Source organism: Carettochelys insculpta, chromosome 2 (genome assembly GCF_033958435.1).
Source record: "Carettochelys insculpta isolate YL-2023 chromosome 2, ASM3395843v1, whole genome shotgun sequence".
Lineage (NCBI taxonomy): Eukaryota > Metazoa > Chordata > Testudines > Carettochelyidae > Carettochelys > Carettochelys insculpta.
Genome location: NC_134138.1, coordinates 263,286,462 through 263,304,707, shown reverse-complemented (window position 1 = coordinate 263,304,707; position 18,246 = coordinate 263,286,462). Strand labels below are relative to the sequence as shown.

General features: G+C 34.7%; 1 protein-coding gene across 1 annotated transcript in view; it reads right to left on the bottom strand.

Annotated features, from left to right (window-relative positions):
• Positions 1–1,194: 1,194 nt before the first annotated feature.
• The window catches only part of CNPY1 (canopy FGF signaling regulator 1), a 93,657-nt gene continuing 76,605 nt past the window's right edge, over positions 1,195–18,246 (bottom strand). The window contains 4 exon segments of the mRNA XM_074985514.1: positions 1,195–1,686; positions 7,026–7,122; positions 8,911–9,071; positions 11,583–11,657. Of these exon segments, the coding sequence (XP_074841615.1) occupies positions 1,649–1,686; positions 7,026–7,122; positions 8,911–9,071; positions 11,583–11,657 (371 nt within the window). The 3' untranslated portion in view covers positions 1,195–1,648.

Sequence of the window (18,246 nt, the reverse complement as noted above, 5' to 3'; positions counted from 1 at the left end):
GTAGAACACTTTTAAAGAACATTAAATCATACAACATATCCTTGTGTGATAACCGTATGGGGACAGATCTTCAGCTGGCCTAAATCAGCATAGCTTTATTGGCTGCAGGGGAGCTATGTCAATTTATATCTTTTGAGGATTTGTTCCTGGCTTTTAAATACTTCATTTTGTAAGTTTAAATGTTTGTAAATAAGCTTAAAATAAACTTTCACAGATACTGATACTTTTATTTTTTTAGTTGTTATGCATCGTTTGCTGAATATTGTATGCCAGTTTGTATGACTATATGTACAGCAAATTGCAATAACAGTGACATAAATTTTTAAGAACTCTTTTTAGGTTAAACCAATCTCTTTTTATTCTGAGCATTCCACTGAACCATCATGTTTTGGATGAACTACTCTGGTCATCTCAAAAAACACACCTTAAAGTTGTCCAGTCTTTCAAAATAATATTTTCTGTGGACATTTGAGACTCAACCAAACATTCTCATATAGCATCCTATGGGAAATATTCCACACACTAAATTCCAGTTTACAACTATTGGTGTTGTGTGTATGGAACGACTGCTGAATGTGCTCATGTATTTTTAATAATCAAAGACAAATAACTTTAAGCAGAAATTTTCGGAACGTGAACAAAGATTTTGGTAGCTTGATTTTTAATATATCCCATATCTAATGTACTAGACAATTTTATTATAAAATATTCAGATATATAAAGAAATACTTTGTGTTAGTCAATAGCCCTTTCACTAAAAGCAAATGACCAGATACACTTTGCCTATACAGAGTATATTAAGGGTATTTTCATGTTTTCTCCATTTAAAAAGCTTGTTTAAAACCTGAACACTGTTACCTTATTTATTTGTGTTAAATAAGATAACTTTTTAATATCTTGATTACAAACTTTGTGAATGCTTATAAGCCTGAATCAGCAGTGCTTTGCCACCAGATATTTCCATGTTTGTTCAATTTTTCATTGTAAATAAAGGTCTGAAATGTAGGGTTGGGAATTTTAAGGGAATGGCTTGTTTTTAAGAAATCATATATGTTTCATTAACTTATATACTTTATAATCTCTCAGGATCAAAGTGAGATTCTTCCAAACATTTTATCATTTCTTTTATAAAGATAACAAGTAGTCAAAACTATTTTGCAGTAAAATTTTGTTCATGTATACTTGGAAGTACATAGGAATCAACCATTTGTTAAAACAAAGGACAAATGCACAGGAAAAATAATCGGTTTACTTAAATTGTATTAAGTATTTGCTTCAGTTAAACAAGAGCCTTAATCTTTCACACTGAAATAGTACATTTTTTACAATCAGATATTGGTTCTGTCAAAGCACACCTGGCAAGAAGATCTCGGAATGTGACTTGTTTTACTGATAGAAATGCTCAATAGTTAATTACATGTTAAACCAAACCATGCTTGCCAAAACCCCGTAACTCCAGATTAAATAATTTTCTATGAAAACATCCAAAATATTAAACAGGAACACATGCACATATCAAATATAAATGTAAAACATAAAAGATAGTATGGAAATAAAAAAGACAGAGAATCAATATTTGATTACACAGGAAGATTTTTTTGGAAGATGCCATCTTACTTCCTTCTGTAAAATTCATAGTTTATCGATGCTATAGCTCAGCGTGAGTAGCAGATTCTTCACAAAGACCTGAGGGGGGAAAAAGTTCCTCATCATTGCTAATCTTTCAAATGGTTACATTTTGTTAAGAGCACATAACTTTTAAATAAATAATAAACCAGTGACAAGTGGGTGTTTGAAGTATAACACTCAGACTTTGCTACCATGCTGATTTTCCAACCCTCTTTACCACAGGGCAAACAGACCTTTACAATAGAATTGTAAAATTACCAGTCTCTGCCAAGTTTTCGGATATATTAAGTTATTTTAGGGGCTAATGCTTCAGTTACATCCATGCTGCTTAAACTTTTGCAACCACTTTTTGGGACAATAAGATTTTTATGTGAAACAGATATGAAAATTTTCTTCAGAAAATTGTCAGACCAAAAACAAACAAACAAATACAGGAAAAACAAAATGGGGTGATATAATCCAGTGTGATAGCAATGAAGTAGTAACATTGTACCTGCTTTTAATAACAGAAAATACATACAGTTGGTGTATTTTTCCAAACGCTCTTGACACACCTGAGCTGTTCACGGAAAACCAGTGTTCTGCGGCACATAATTTAAGAAACACTGTTACAAGCATGAATAGATCCATGTGAACTCATGTGATGTAATATCTTTCCAAAATGTTTTAAATGCTATGAAGTGATCTGTGTGTTCATTTTATTTTAACATTTATCCTGTTATGAGCTACACAATAGAGTCCTTAATTATCACATCACAAAACTACATGCATATTTTACTAAAATACATACTTGAACACTTCTAACTCAGGAAATAACCCATGTTTCCACAGTGGTGTGAATGCACACATGGGTTTCACACATTTCCACATACTCACTTAAGTTGACTGGAGTTCTGCGTGTTTAACTCTGAGGGCACAGCCAGGCATATGATGTCCTAAAGTTATACATAGCAACATTAGTAGTAGTAGAAAATATTGAACATCATGCAATACGAAGACTTTACGTTAATATGAAATTTAATGTGTGCGCTGCCCGACTTCCAAGTTTTTAATTCGAACCTTAGGTTAAATTAAAATATGATTTGAGGTTTTATTACTGAACTATTTTTTAAAAAGTAAAAGGAGATTATGGCCCTGATTCTGTTGTGAGAACTTACAGCATGTACCTTTCTATCTCTGAAAAGTCTTATTCAAGTCTGTGCTAACAGAGTCCATTGCAGGAAAGGAGCCTAAAAACACAAATCTCTGTATTGACTGTGAATTGCCATAGCAACATGGTAAAAAATATTGAATAAATCTGTGAAACTATGGAATTCCACAATGAAATACATTAGTTATATAGATGTAGAATTGTGTTGGTTTGTGCTTTATTTCATAACCCAGTAGACAGTATCATAACACTTAACATGTCACATATATCCACTTAAAATATTTGTTTTGTATATCACTATATATTTTTTAGCTTTGTCAAACTGCCCTGGAGATTATTTTTCAGTGAGAACTAGCAACCTAGAAAGTACCAACTTGCAAAATACAACTATTTGAGTAATACAATTGCAGAAAAAGTCTTTTTACAATAGAAAAGTGTTCCCCCGACCCCTTGCATAACTTAAAATGGGTGAATAGAATCTGTTAAACAATTCATAAGTAATTAATAATTAAAATCACTTTTGAGATGAGATGAAGAATGAAAACTTTCAGCCAAAAAGAATAATTTTGTGGAGTTATGAGCATATAAAAACAGGGTTGCAATAGAAGCCTCATTGTTACTTTAATTATCGCTTTCACTGCTAGTGATTGTATTGTTTTCCACTGATGCTAGACTACAAATTAATATAATCCACTGTTGGCTGGTTTCCTACTTCTTATTGGTCTAAATGCACTTTATCATAATTCATTACAAAATTTGAATTAGAAACCACTGATATGTTAGTTTTCCACAATTATCATTGTGGGGGGAAAATGAAAACTTTAGGACAATATTTTTTAATTCAGGATACATCAGTCTCCCTTTATCAAATACTTTTAAATTTTGTTGGTCAAATTGGAAATTTGACCTTCCTGTTTGTAGTTTAAAAAAAAAGGTAGTATGTTTGATAACTAGCTCCTAGACTCTTAGGCACATGAAAAATTGTAGAACATCTAAAGGCATGCCTCACAATTTTTGATTGCTTGTCTGTGGAAAGGGTAGCACAGAGATTTTTTTCAGTGATCAAAGAGTGCGTGTGACAGAAAACTGATCTGTAGTTACAAACATCAAATGGTTTGATCATTCTAAAACACTTCACTGAAGTTTTTCCACTTTTTAATCAAATAGGAAACACAAGTGTATTATGATCATGTTTATAATATCTACAATAGCGAGGTGACTAAAAAAAGAAATACTAAACATGCCTTGTGGGTAGTTATCTTCTCAGTATACATATGATTCCTATTAGCATCATGTTTATGCATTGAGAGGATATTGTATCCTTCAATATTTTACCTTGGCATGGATTAGCAGGGATATATTTGATTATACTGATAATAGGACCTTTGCTATAGGCCAAAAGCATCAGTCACATTCATATCCTTTGCTTTTAACAAATTAACTTTGTGGAGACTTAAATCAATGACTGTTGTGGTTTTCCTTTAAGGTTAAATGCATGGCAGCAAAATTTACTTTTTGTCCATAGCAAAACTTTGTGTAATGTTGGGTCCATGTTGGTCAATCTGGTATGATAATTTTTGCAGTCACACAATTTAAAACGGAATCTTGAATGCATATATGCAATTATGGATGCAAAGCACCAAAAGTTGACAGTAAAAACATAAGTCTATAATACTGCTTTAATTTAACATGTCTCTGAAGTGTACCATTGTAATAGAGATAAAATATCATGAAAGTCACTATTCATTCTTATATGAATCTTGCAAAGGAGTACAACTGTTAAGTGTTTTACAACAATGATTTTCAGAGAATTGCAGTTTCCATTTTCTTGGGAATTTGATGCCAAATTCCATAGAAAATATAGACAGACATTTTTTTGCCACTCAGGTGACATGCTTTTCCTTCACCAGCTGAAAGCGGCAAGATTATCTGTGGCATATTGATTTCCCTAAATTTCACTGGTGTTTAATAAATTTATTTTTATCATCTTTCCTGGCTTATTATATTCATTTGTTTTAAAAATTGTGCATAGCTGCCTTTTTAAAAAAGTCTTATTAATAATCTGTTCTTTTTTCTTCTTTAACTTAATGACATTTTTCCTTGCAAAATCAGATCAGACAAAGAATGGCAGATTAATTTATTTCCCTCTGCATTTCCTTACAGTGTTTGAGTTCTTTTTAGCGTGATTATGGTTTTGCATCTTCATGAATTGGCAGTACAATTATTTGCACTGTTTTGTTTATTAAATGGATCCTTATTTGTCTGTGCTAGTTGCCTGCAACAGTAAAGAACACTCAACTTTTTCCCCTTGTGCAAAGAATTTTTGCAATTTCTTCCATCATGCAAAACCAAGCCTTGCTCTTCCTTCTCATGTAAGCAGTGACCTACTTCAGTAGGGATGCTCATGTGTGTAAGTCTCACATGTAACAATGAGAATCTTTTCCACTAGAAATTAGGGAACTGTTTTATCAAATTTACAATTTGTGATTAATGCACATAGAAAATACGGTCATACAGTTGCGTGTAAGCCCCACAAAATGACTGTAAATCCCTCCTCCAAAAAATTTAGAACATCTTGTTTATGAAGAAAGGCATTTCAATAGTTTGGTCTTTTCTGTGTAAATTGGCCTTCTAGCTGAAGTGTAGTTACTTTATACCAGCAAGTTACTTTATACCAGATTTGCAAGTGATTTTTAAATTAGCCAGCAAGGGAAAGAAACCTACCCAACTTACTTGTTTGCAAAAACCACACTCATTACTGTTTTTCTGCACTGTCCTGTCCTTATTTTTATATTTATCACTGGATTGCCCTTTTTCTAAACAAGCACAACAGCAAAAACAATCCCTATGAATTTTGAAAGAGAGGTGCTTTGAGAATTATTTGTGCTAATCTTTTCATTTACTGATTATTAAGACCAGATACAGCTGTATAACTACTGCATACATTATTTTTTTAAAAATTGAAACATTGTTGGAAAATTCTATTTTTAAGTTATTTGTCTGCCTAACTGACAAAAAGAACTTAAAATTTTATAAAAATGCATTTTTTGTGTTCTCCAGATCAAGATTTTTCAGCATATGTTAAAATACACACTAACAAGAACAAATTACATATGCTTATTCCCATGAATGTCTGTCAATTTCTAGCAGTTATTGTATGTGGTAAATATTAACAACTTTAAATCTTAAAACAAATGCTCATATCACAAGCATTGATTCTGAGATCAATATTTTTATGTATATGCGATCATATGTCTCTACAGAAAGCATCTGAAAAGGATTGTCCAACCACATTTATAATTTTAGTATACTGTTTTTTATTGCAATTTTTGTTTTTTTGGTGCTCTGCACTTATAAATGTCAGACTGTATTGGAAATGAGATCGATCTGATGAAGTGGGTCCGTGCCGTGAAAGCTCATCACCGAATAAATCATTTTGTTAGTCTTTAAAGTGCTACATTTCTGCTGCTTTGTTTTGTTGGAGTACAGACTAACACGGCTACCTCTCTGTTACTATTCAATAATGTGATTCTTGGTTACAAAAATGATCCATGACCTAAAATCACATTGAAAATATGACCAAATAGTAAAATATATGAATTTTGATAATAAATAAACTGTCATATAGCAAGGCATTTTTTCCTAATTTCAAAATTCTACTTGGCATTACATTTGAGAAAGGAATATATTTCACAGAGAAATGTCAATATATTTTTCTAACAAACGTCTATAGCATGCCAACAATTTAAAAGTTTTAAGCGGAACTCCCCACTGATATCAAGGAAAGTTCTGTTCACATACCGAAGGCCCAACATTTTTAAGCTACATGCTAATTCTAGCCTGTAACGTGAACTATGATCAATAAACAACTAAACTTAAAAAAACCCAAAACCCATGCTTCTGTTTTATTGCAAGAGGTTATTTTCATTCCTTGCTTCAGGATGGCAAAACAAATACACAGAGTAAAAATGTGCTGATCGTGTAACACTAGGAGAAAAACACACTGCATTAGACATGGAATGCTGAAATTATTGTTAAAATCTGCAAAAAAATTAAAAACAGATGTTGAAATCTTTCTTTTAAAAGAACCATTTTTAACAAGTTATGTAGTGCTGCTGTTGCTCATTCAGCTTACACTCCTTCTCCAAAGTGGTTTGTTGCACCCAAAGCAGTACACTATGTTTAAGGGTGGGGGGAGGGAGGAAAAATGCTGTAGAGAGAGCACATGTTACATCAGACACAGTACCTGATTTTTCACTGCACATCTTGTCAGCTAGATAGTCTGACTCCTGGGCGATAAGTGAGAAAATTTCATCTTCATACTCTTCTATGATACTTTCACACTGTAAGACTGAAACAGGAACATATATATTATATACACACACAAATAATAATAATCCATTTCATGTTAATACACTACTATTCACAACATGCAGATAAAGCTCTCTGATGAAACTAATGCATCTTTTTCTACATCTACATGACAGCCCTATTTCAAAATAAGATATTTTGAATATGAATATTTCAAAATAACACAACCAAACACAAAATGCATTTCAAACAAGCACTTAGCTATTTCAAAACAGTATTTCCAGTCCATCGTGCTATTTTGAAACACTGCTACTGGAGCCCATTATGGCTTACTTCCAAATAGGCATTATTCTTCAGGGAATGAGGTTTATCCCAATTGCATCCATTATTGTGAATTTATTTCATAATAGCTTTTGTGTGTCATTTAGACATTGCCAAAGTTATTTTGAAATAATTGCTGTTATTTTGCCGTGTAGATGTAGCCTTTAAGTTCACTATAGATAACAGAATTGACAGCAATATACCAAATGGTCTCTTTTCAATGTTACAAAGACTATCAGTAATTTGACTTCATCTGCAGAAAATGGATTTCTGATGTTTTAAACAGAGTTCAACCCTACCGCTGAGGCAGAGTCTTGGTGGAATGTGTCTAAAGAGAGGTTTGGCTCACAAGTGCTGTATTATCTACAGTTATCTTTTGGCATTCCTGAGCACATATTACAAAGGACATAAAATACTTTCCCAAAAGCCCAGATTGTAATTTAATCATTAAACAGGGTGGAAGCCTCATGAAATGATTGCAATTAAAAATATACACTAAGGAAAACTCTGATTTAAATAAAGAAGTCATAACTCCACTACCAAACATAACATCTCTTGCATTTCTTTAAAAATTAGGTCTAGAATGTACCATCTCAAGAATACAATTCAAGCTACTTTAAGTCAACATTTCACAGCACTCAATATCTTTGAAACTTAGCTATCACCTTTACTTCCTAGTGAAAATGCAATCACTAAATGTGCATGCTATGCTGGCTTTATTTTATAGATTCAATAATCTCAACATTACTTTTGCAGTGAACTGAATACATATGGAATCATATCCAGCATATCCCTGCCCTATACACTTTTTTGCTATATCGTGTGTTTCCTGACCCAAGAAAAATAGTCAATGCATGAACAAAACAAAATTATGTTTTGAAATTGGCACCTAAACATTTGTTTAACTCAGACTATCATCAGCATTCTTGAATTAGCTCACAGAAAATTGTATCTATTAAACAAGGCCAAAAGAAAAGTGGACACCCCTCTTCCTTCTATAATCCAGCTATAAATATTGAAACTATGGTAGTATTAATTGGGATTTTTACTCAGCACCATACTTTGCTATTCCTTGCACAGAAATTAAAAAGATACTACCTTAGTAACACTGATATGTATTTAATCACTTACAGACATTCTCCAAGTAAAACGTAACTTGAATTGTTCCAGTTTGGGAAATTTTTAAAGTGTAAACTGAGAATACACAGTATAATCCATGAGTAACTCTGGCAACTAAAATGCCATCTGTCAATGCTTTATTCACATGTATGTAGCAATAAACAGATTTCTAAATAACATTACAAACCCCATTGTTGTTTAAAAACTCTTAACACAATACTGTGACAAACAAATATACAGCATGTTAGAACATACTATTATTAAAACAATTTACTCTATGCCTCAAGTTCAGTAATTGAAGCTATATTTATCATGCAGTAATGGGTATATACTAATAATACTTTAACATACAATATTACCAATTTGCTATGTTAGCTTACCACAAATTTTAAAGGTTTGTAAGCATCAGAATCAAAATGGAATTTTTAAAAATCTGCATAGATTTTCTCATCTTTTCTAGGAGTAAATCTCTTGAATGTCCTTTTCTAGGTTTGAGGAACCACTTGCAGTTGGTAGTCTCTGACTTTGCTAAAGGAATTTACTGGGGGGGAAGAAAAATGGAGTTTACTATTTTTATTATACATATTACCAAAAATACCTTTTAAGAGGTTGTACCGCTACAGAGAGATGTGTCAGAGAAAAAGAATCAGTGCACATATCTTAATCTGCATAATTGCTGACCCATATTATACGGCACACATAATTCAAAATGTCAGCTAAAACTAAAGTGACACTGAAAAATTAAACATTTAATCTTGCATAAAACATTCCTTTTACACAGAACCAATTCTATAATGCAGTTATCAGATTTTAAGTTGTAAACATATTGTCATTCAAAAAGACATATACCATGCAGCAAATAAAGATTCTGTAGACTACAGTTGCGCTTTTATCGACATAACCATGAAAGATTTCTTAAGTTACTTTGTTTCTTTAGTTGAAGTCGAGTTCTAGAAAGTCTTTTGCTTTCACTTGGTCTGTCTTAGTTGCTGTTCGTCAACACAGATGCAGCTGTTTAATACCTCCCAGGGGTTTTGTGAAGAAAATAAGAGCTAACAAAATTTAACTTCTCCCAGGTTCTACTATTTCAGCTTTATTTTCGAACAGCTGGTCCATGTCTTTGTCCAGTCCCTTTCCTTCAGAATTAAGCAAGAATTCAGCAGAAACATTTAGACACTACCTACATACTTAGTGAGAGTCTCTCCAGCTAGTGCTCCAAGGGTCAAAGAGCACTCCTCGCCCCTGGTAACGGGGACAAAAAACTTCTCTCCCGTCTAGACAGGTCAAGGTGCAAGATGCTCCTATCTCTGTTGCTTCTTCCGGAAGGGGGCGTGAACTGAAGCCAAGTGCACAGTAAACAACAGTGCTGCATCCTTGGACCTTTAGAAGATTTTTCTCTCCACCCTCTGCTGATCAAAGTAGGAAGTTTTCATGACAACCATAGTCAAAGGGTCTGAATCACAAATGAACTCGATTTCTGCAATGTTGATATATCCAGTCTCTATTGTGTCTTTTCAGACACAGTATGAACCCTTCCGGTCTCAATGATTACATTACAGAAGCACTTTCACATGTGTGCTTCATTTACACAAAGGGTTTCCTTGCTTCACCACCATCTGGCCACAGATCAGATAAATAAAGGCAGTAGAATTAAAATTAAAGCCTTAAGGTTTTTCTTTTTCTTAAACTAGGTCCTATTATGAAATCCTCCCTACAACCTCATTCTTTATGTGGAACCTACTTTTTATGAAACCTGGAAAAAGCAGAAAGGGCAAGAGGCAAAAACTGTAATTTTTATTAAAAGGTCAATTTTTAGTTTCAAATATACGTATTCATAGATATCTGCATCCTGTCTTACAGGAAGGCTGAGCTTAGTTGCATTTTGCCAGGAAAACTTTTATTAATTGCAATATTAACATTTAAAAAGCAAATATTTATCATAAAGCAAGGAAAGCTAATGGCAGCAACAACATGGTTCCAGAAAAACTATTCCTTCCTATTACGTATTCCAATCTCAAGTGATTTTTCCCACCCATTAGAGGCTGAAGACAACAAGATAACATGGCACATGAATATGTCTGTCTGCCTCTTCCAAATATTTAATATGCGAAAAAGAAAAACTACAGCATCGAACTTTGAAAATAAAATAGCACTTTTACAAATCTGTCAAAAGACAAAGATTCAACACGACTGACCAAATTCTTTCCTGTTGTAACTTTCATTAAGGTCAGTGAGGTACCTGACCCCATGTGCTTTCAGCTGCAATAAGCTATATTATATGAAATATATATTATACATATATTATATAAACACACACACACACACACGCACACCCCTCTAAACTTACTTGCATGACAATATATTAAACCGCATGACTAGCAGGGAGAATTCTAATGGTTATGTTACTAACTACACTTATTTGCAGGCAAAAAGAGGTCTGCAGTGTTTTCATAATATAAGCAAGATAGGATTTTAAGTTCTGCAAAAAGAGATGTTGTTCAAGAATTGACTCACATACTAACACTTCTCCCATCCTCTTTCTGGCAGTATCTCTCAAAGCAACTGCAAAAGGTAAGAGTGGTCTAGCAAGAATATATATCATCAGAGGCAACTACTGTATAAGAACATAGAGAATGAGACTATAATTATATGCACCTATGCATTAGGAAATGCTTCTGAAAGATAACTTAGCAAAAATCAAACTTCATAATGCATATATCAGCAGCTACAGATAAAATTCCCTAGTTACTTTGGGTACAGATATTTACACTTTCAAAAGGATTTTTCAACCCTCTTACATATTTAGACACAATTTTTGCTCTAATTTCCCCCAGCTATTCTATTTCCCATAACATTCGCAAAAGCCAACATGTGAACTGCATTTGCTTAACTTCTCTTTGTATTTCGTATGTTGTCTTACCATACTTAGGAAATTATTTTAGAATCAGCATATTAATAAAGTCGATTAATAAAACCATAAGTACAATAACTTTGTTTTAAAATGGCTGTGTTTGATTTTTTTCTTGTCAAGTTAATAATAAATTCTACTTACCATGTGGTTTCTGAATAACTTTATTTTTCACATAACTATTAGTTTGACTGGAATCAGACTCCCGGTCCTTGTAAACTATATTGAATAGATAGTGCATGTTTATGGTAAACCCTTGTATATGATTTACATGTATATCTGGTTATTTCTGGTATTTACTTATTAGCTTTTGGACAGTGAATTTTTATCAAAAGAAAGTACAACTTGCATGTAAAATAATATAAAAGATTTGGTTGCAATAGACTCAGAGTTATACCTGACCCCCCAAAGTCGAGTGTTCTTTTAAAAGTGTTTTAATAATCAGAGCAATAAGTATTTGGACAAGTGGCGGAAAAACTCAAGCCTTTCTTTCCCTACTGTGAAGATTTTGAATAGTACTTGTCAATAAAGCAACTCCTATTGTAATTGTACCGGAGACATGGGCCTCCTCCCCGAAAAAGCTGTCTCAGAGATACTAACCTCATTAAAATATGAATGAAAAGACAGCCATCATTGTAATCGGACAAAACCACTTTACCCTGCACCAAAGTTTATCTGCTATTTTTTCAAAATATAAATACGATACCCAGCAAATTAGTGATTGCATTTGATGTGCATATTGATGATAGAATGCATGAATTTTAATTTTTCAAATAAAATCAGAAGCCTTGATCAGTCTCAATTTTTTTTGTTCATTAATCATTTCATAATCTGATGATCTTTCACATTATTTGAAATGGTTAAAAAGAATAAAAGATATCCTTTAATTTTTTAAAGTTCAATGATATTTTTGCTGTTTATTTTTGCTTCCCGAAGTATTTCAATCAGTTTCAAAAACAGCTAGAGAATTCATTACAGACTACTTTGGCAATACCTTAATAACAGTCAGTAACAGGATGTTCATATGCCAGTTCATTACTATGTCTCTGTTAATCTCATCGTAAATTTCTTGCTTGATAGATACCACAACCAGCCACGAATACAATTGCATTATGTTGTGTGTTGAGATATAAAAGATATAACTGCAGTATATATGCATTTTCAAAAACAATCAAATATTTTTCAATAAAAGTATACATGCATTTATAATTTTTTAAAAAATAGAGACAGCCAGAAATGATCATATGCAAAGCTTTATGGTTTATTGGGAATTGTTTCAAATAATTTTAAACATGTATTTTAAAATGTTTCATGTAGTTTAATCACTATCTTTTCATCCACAAAATAGTGTTCAGATCATTTCTGATATTAGTTAAAAGTCAATATTTAGAAATGAAAATTCAAACCTCCTTTGCTCTAGGCTACAACAGGCAAAACATGAATACTGAGCAACTCTAAAGGCTGATGGGATATATAATTAGCTATTATGTTAATTGAATCCACTGTGAGTTTGTTGTATGAGATTTCTTCATATAATATGCAAATAGCTTCTAAGGTTTAGTTTTATTATACAATATAATTAGAAATCATCTAAAGGAGTGAATTCTAACGAGGCATAATAAAGATTTGTAAAAATATCTCTTTGCTACATGAGCAGATGATCTGGGGTTAATCAATAAAAGAAACTTTGTTATGTAACTGAATGTTTAAAAGAAAGCTTAAAATTTTACTTTTCCAGTTTCCGCTCATAACAAACTCTACTTTAGCAACAGGAGAGTTCATGTGATTAAGGAAAGAGGTGAAATTCTTGTAATATGGAAGTGAGATCCTTTGTTAATCAGACAATTGGAATACTGTTAACTTAAAAATAAATTAAAAATAAAAAGCAGTGCCCAGCCATGATGTCAATTGTGTTTTCAGAGATACGCTTTAACTGAAGTGTTCCATGAACAAAGTTAGCTATTAGTATTACGATTAAAAGACGTGATCCAAACAGATGTACATACATTAACTTTTGTAGTGTAACTAATCAGCGTAACTTCACTTTCAGTAAGATTCTCTAGTATTTTAATATCTGGAATTAGGAACTCTCTTACAAAGGAAGAAATTCACACTATGGTATTCCATAGCAAGTCACAAACTCAACAGTTGCATTCCTTTTCATTTAAGACCAGCACCAAAGCTTAAACTATTTTAGTTGATGCCAGAATTCAAAATACGTGTAATCACTCATCTAATGCAGGCTGTTCACACTTTAACCAATGCCAGAAAAATATTTATTGCTTAACTCCTAACTATAACTGCACATCATTATAATAGTAATATACTTCACTCTACTATGGTATTCAAAGGGTAATACAGTTCTGGGCTCTTTTTAAAGATTTAAAAATAGTCACTAGCAAGCCACTAAGAAAAAGGAGAAGCATAATGGAAGCTGTAGCTCCACCCGTACAAAAAGAAATATTATCCAAACAAATACACTATGGCTACTGTTACACTACAGACATCTGGTGACAGAAGTCACTGTCGGAAGAGTTTTCCCAACAAAACTTCTGTTGACAGGGTGTGGCCACAAACAAAAGCCAATTGGAAGAGCGCGCTGCTCTGTCGACGGAGCAGCTAAACTGCCTGGCTGCTCTCTTGATAAAACAGGCACCCAGAAGCACAGCAGACAGGGCTGCCCATTGTTCTGGATGCCTGTCTATCGAGAGACGGCCCCCCAGAGTGTCCACACAGGTTTTTTGTCGACAAGATCTGCTGACAGAAGCTTTATGCCTCATGGGTGAGAGGCAGAACACTGCCAGTGAACTGCTGAGTTTTGTCAAAAAACTGTCAACAAAACATATTTTGTGTGTGGATGGTTCTCCAGTTTTATTGATAAAAAGGGGGTTTTCACTTCAATTCATGGACAGACATTAAAGAGGACTTCAGAATATGATTAAACTATTAATTTGTCATCTGGACTCTGTCTTCTGAAATATGCATGGTTTTACTGGTCTGTGTTATAAAGTATATGTCCCTAAAGGGTAAAAAGTCTGAAATCCCCACCCCCCAACCATTTTTTTTAAACAAGCAAGATTATGCGGCTGGTATGCTACACCCATCATACCCACTTATATAGCTGATATTAATATAAGCCTCTAATGGCTGTTACTTAATGCTTCCGTAATCTAGTTATTTAAAAATTAAGTGTTTGTTACTCTGGATAATACAAATTCCTCTTCACACACATTGCTTCTTCAGCTGTAATACAGTTCACTATTACCCCTCCTCTACTTAAGATACATTGATGACATCTTTATGATTTGGACCCATGGTATAGAGACTCTAGAAGAATTCCACAGAGACATTAACAATCTACACCCCACCATCAACTTATGCCTCGATTACAACATGCAAGAGATACATTTCCTGGACGCTACAGTACTAATCAAGGATGGCCTGATCAGTACCACATTGTACTGAAAACCTACTGATTGCTTTACTTACCTACACCCTTCTAGCTTCCATCCTGCACACATGAGTAGATCCATTGTTTACAGTCAAGCTCTTAGATACAATCGCATTTGCTCTGATCCAACTGACAGAGACCAAAAACTACAAGATCTTTACCAAATATTCATAAACCTGAATTACCCACCAGGAGAAGTAACATAACAAATCGACAGGGCCAGACGCATACCCAGAGACCAGCTACTCCAAGATCAGCCCAAAAAAGCCAAGAACAGAACATCACTGGTCATCACCTACAGCCCCCAACTGAGACCACTGCAACGAATTATTAAAGACCTACAACCTATCCTTAATCAGGATGCCACACTCCAGAAGGCCCTGGGTGACATGCCTGTTCTCTCCTACAGACAACCTCCCAACCTCATGAGGATCCTCACTAACAGCCACAGTCTATACCCCAGGAATACCAGTCTTGGAACCTTTCCCTGCAACAAAGCCCGCTGCCAGCTTTGTCCACATATCTTCTCTGGAAATACCATCACTGGACCTAACCAGGTCACTCACAGAATCATGGGCACTTTCTCATGCTCCTCTACTAACATCATATATGCCATCATGTGCCAACAATGCCCAGGTGCTTTGTACATTGGACAGACTTCTAACTCCCTTAGACAAAGGGTCAATGGGCACAAAACAGACATCAAAACACTCCAGATCCACAAATCAGTTAGTCAACATTTTAATGGAATGGGGCATTCTATTCATGACCTAAAGGTATGTGTGTTACTGAAAAAGAACTTTCACACCATTCTTCAAAGGGAAGCAGCCGAGCAGGCTTTTATATTCAAGTCGGCACATTAACACATCGTTTAAACCGGGACGGGAACTTTCTGAGTCACTATAGGGACTCGTCTGCATACTTGGCTTAATCTAATTCTTGACCTCCCCCTCTCCACTCTCTGATTTGCTCACCTTGATTATCTTTTTCTGATTTGTCCTCCTTGCTTACTGTTTTTGGTTCTCTGTGCCTTAAATATTGAGTCTGTTCTGGTCTGGCTATGGTCTGAAGAAGTGGGTCTGTCCCACGAAAGCTCACCTAATAAACTATTTTGCTAGTCTTTAAAGTGCTACTTGACTGCTTTTTGTTTTGATAGTTCACTAGAATGTTCATTTTCCTAAGTTTTTCTGTAAACCATTAACCCATTACTTACCATCTCTAGAGGACATGCAAAAACTACGTAATGTGTCCACAGCAACAAATGAGCAATCAAAACATACCATTCTATCAAACCCCAAACTTTATAGGAAGGTCAGGGACAGGGGTGCCTAGCCTCGGTTTGTTAGGGATGGGAATGGGCGACAGGGGAGAGATCAGTAACAGAGAGGGACCTGTGCTAGTCTATATGCTATGAAAACAAAAAAGCAGTCAAGTAGCACTTTAAAGACTAACAAAATAATTTTGATTCCCTGTTCTGTTCACTCCCTCTGGGACACCAGCCATTGGCCACTGTTGGCAGACAGGATACTGGGCTGGATAGATCTTTGGTCTGACCCAATATGGCCGTTCTTATGTTCTTACATTCTTATGTTCTTATTTACACTCCCGCTTTCATTTTCTTCTTAAAATTGAATACCTTCTTTAAAAGAAATCCAGAACAGCTGGCAGAAATCAGACATATAAAGCATTAGTGATCTTTACATATCAGAGGCAGATGTTACCTAGTCAATATTTCTACTAGTCTGAGAAGCCCCTTACAGAACAAGCTCAGGATGAGTCTTGCTTAGTATAAATTAAATCATTCACTCAGCTGAAAGCAAGGTGTTCAACAGCTACCCGTACAGGATCATATTAATACTTCTGTGTGGCACAGAGGGAACTCATCATACTCAAATATGCCAGGAAGTAGGTGAAGAGGCATTCATATGCCATCAATGCTTCTATTTAACCTCTCCTGAGGCAATTAAAACCCCTCTGATGAGCACCACATGGTGGAGACCACAAATCATCTTGGGTGTGTTGGGCTGAATCCAGAGATTGAGTACCCATATTGGTTCTGTAGGTGGCTTCTATCCATGCAGATGATATAACTACAGAGTCACAATCAGGCCACTAATCAGTCTGACTGAGCTGCGCTGCCAATAATAAAAGGAAGTCAAAGTACACAGAGGGGTGGCCTTTTACAGAAATGCCCCTGAGACCCATGGAATTTGCACCAGGGTTTCCTGTGTATCTTCCCTAAACTCTGCATAGTCCAAACACACTTGCCTCTCTGAGCAGCAATTGAGGTTCTCTCTCCAAGGAGTTAGTACTTTGTAAATCATGTACAGGTCGAACCTCTCTAGGCCAGCACCCTCAGGATCTGACTGGTGCTGAACAAGAGAATTTGCCAGATCACAGGAGGTCAATATTGTGTAGCAGCATTTCCATCACTTCCACTGCTTACTGGGCTCTTAGAATACATTGAGAGGTAAATTACAGCACAGAGCACTGACAGACAAGACAGGTTGCTGAAAACAAACTTTATGGAACCACGGGAAACTTGGCCACAACCACGTAAGAGGACATCCAACTAACTAAAACCATGCCGGATTATGGATGTTGATGGATGAGAGAGTACTGGACTAGAGACATTCAACCTGTAATGGATTTTCAAGATAACTTTTCCACTTCCATGCACTTTTGTGTGGAGAAGGATGATGTTGCCCAACCTTCTGAATAAAAGAGCAAGATGTCAAAAGTGGGAAGTGCCTGTTTTTGATGTTCTATTAATGGAATAATTTTAAAGTAACAGCATCCATACAGACAATGGATTCATGATTCCAGCACAGGAAACTATGTAAATAAAGGGAAATCCCGAAGGAAATTTCAGCTAGGTTTACACATAACAATGAATAAAGTTTTCTAATCAGCTGAAAGTATATCTGCTTCCGAGATTTCCTTTCTAGAAGTGCAAAAAACATTAACAACCCTTCTCCCATATTTTCTCTTCACAAACACAGGCCCTTAATTCTCCTCTCATATAAATCAGGAGTCAGTGGAATTACACTGGCATAAAACTGAAAATCAGGCATTGTCTAGGTTCAAAGTTGCCCAGTGTAAATTGGCTTTTGCAGTAGTGTAGCTGAACTAATGTAAAACACACTGAGGACACTCAATTCAGTTTTAACCAGACGTATATCAATTTAATTTGTCACTTCCTTACCAAATTAAGAAAAAGAGATTCTGTAGGTTTACACTAGATTAAGAGAAAGTACCCACATTTTTTTGTCACAAATTTAACCAAATTGGTTTAAAAAAATTATGCTCTTAGTAAAGGTGCTGTAACTTTGAATACAGACAAGGCTTAGGTGAATC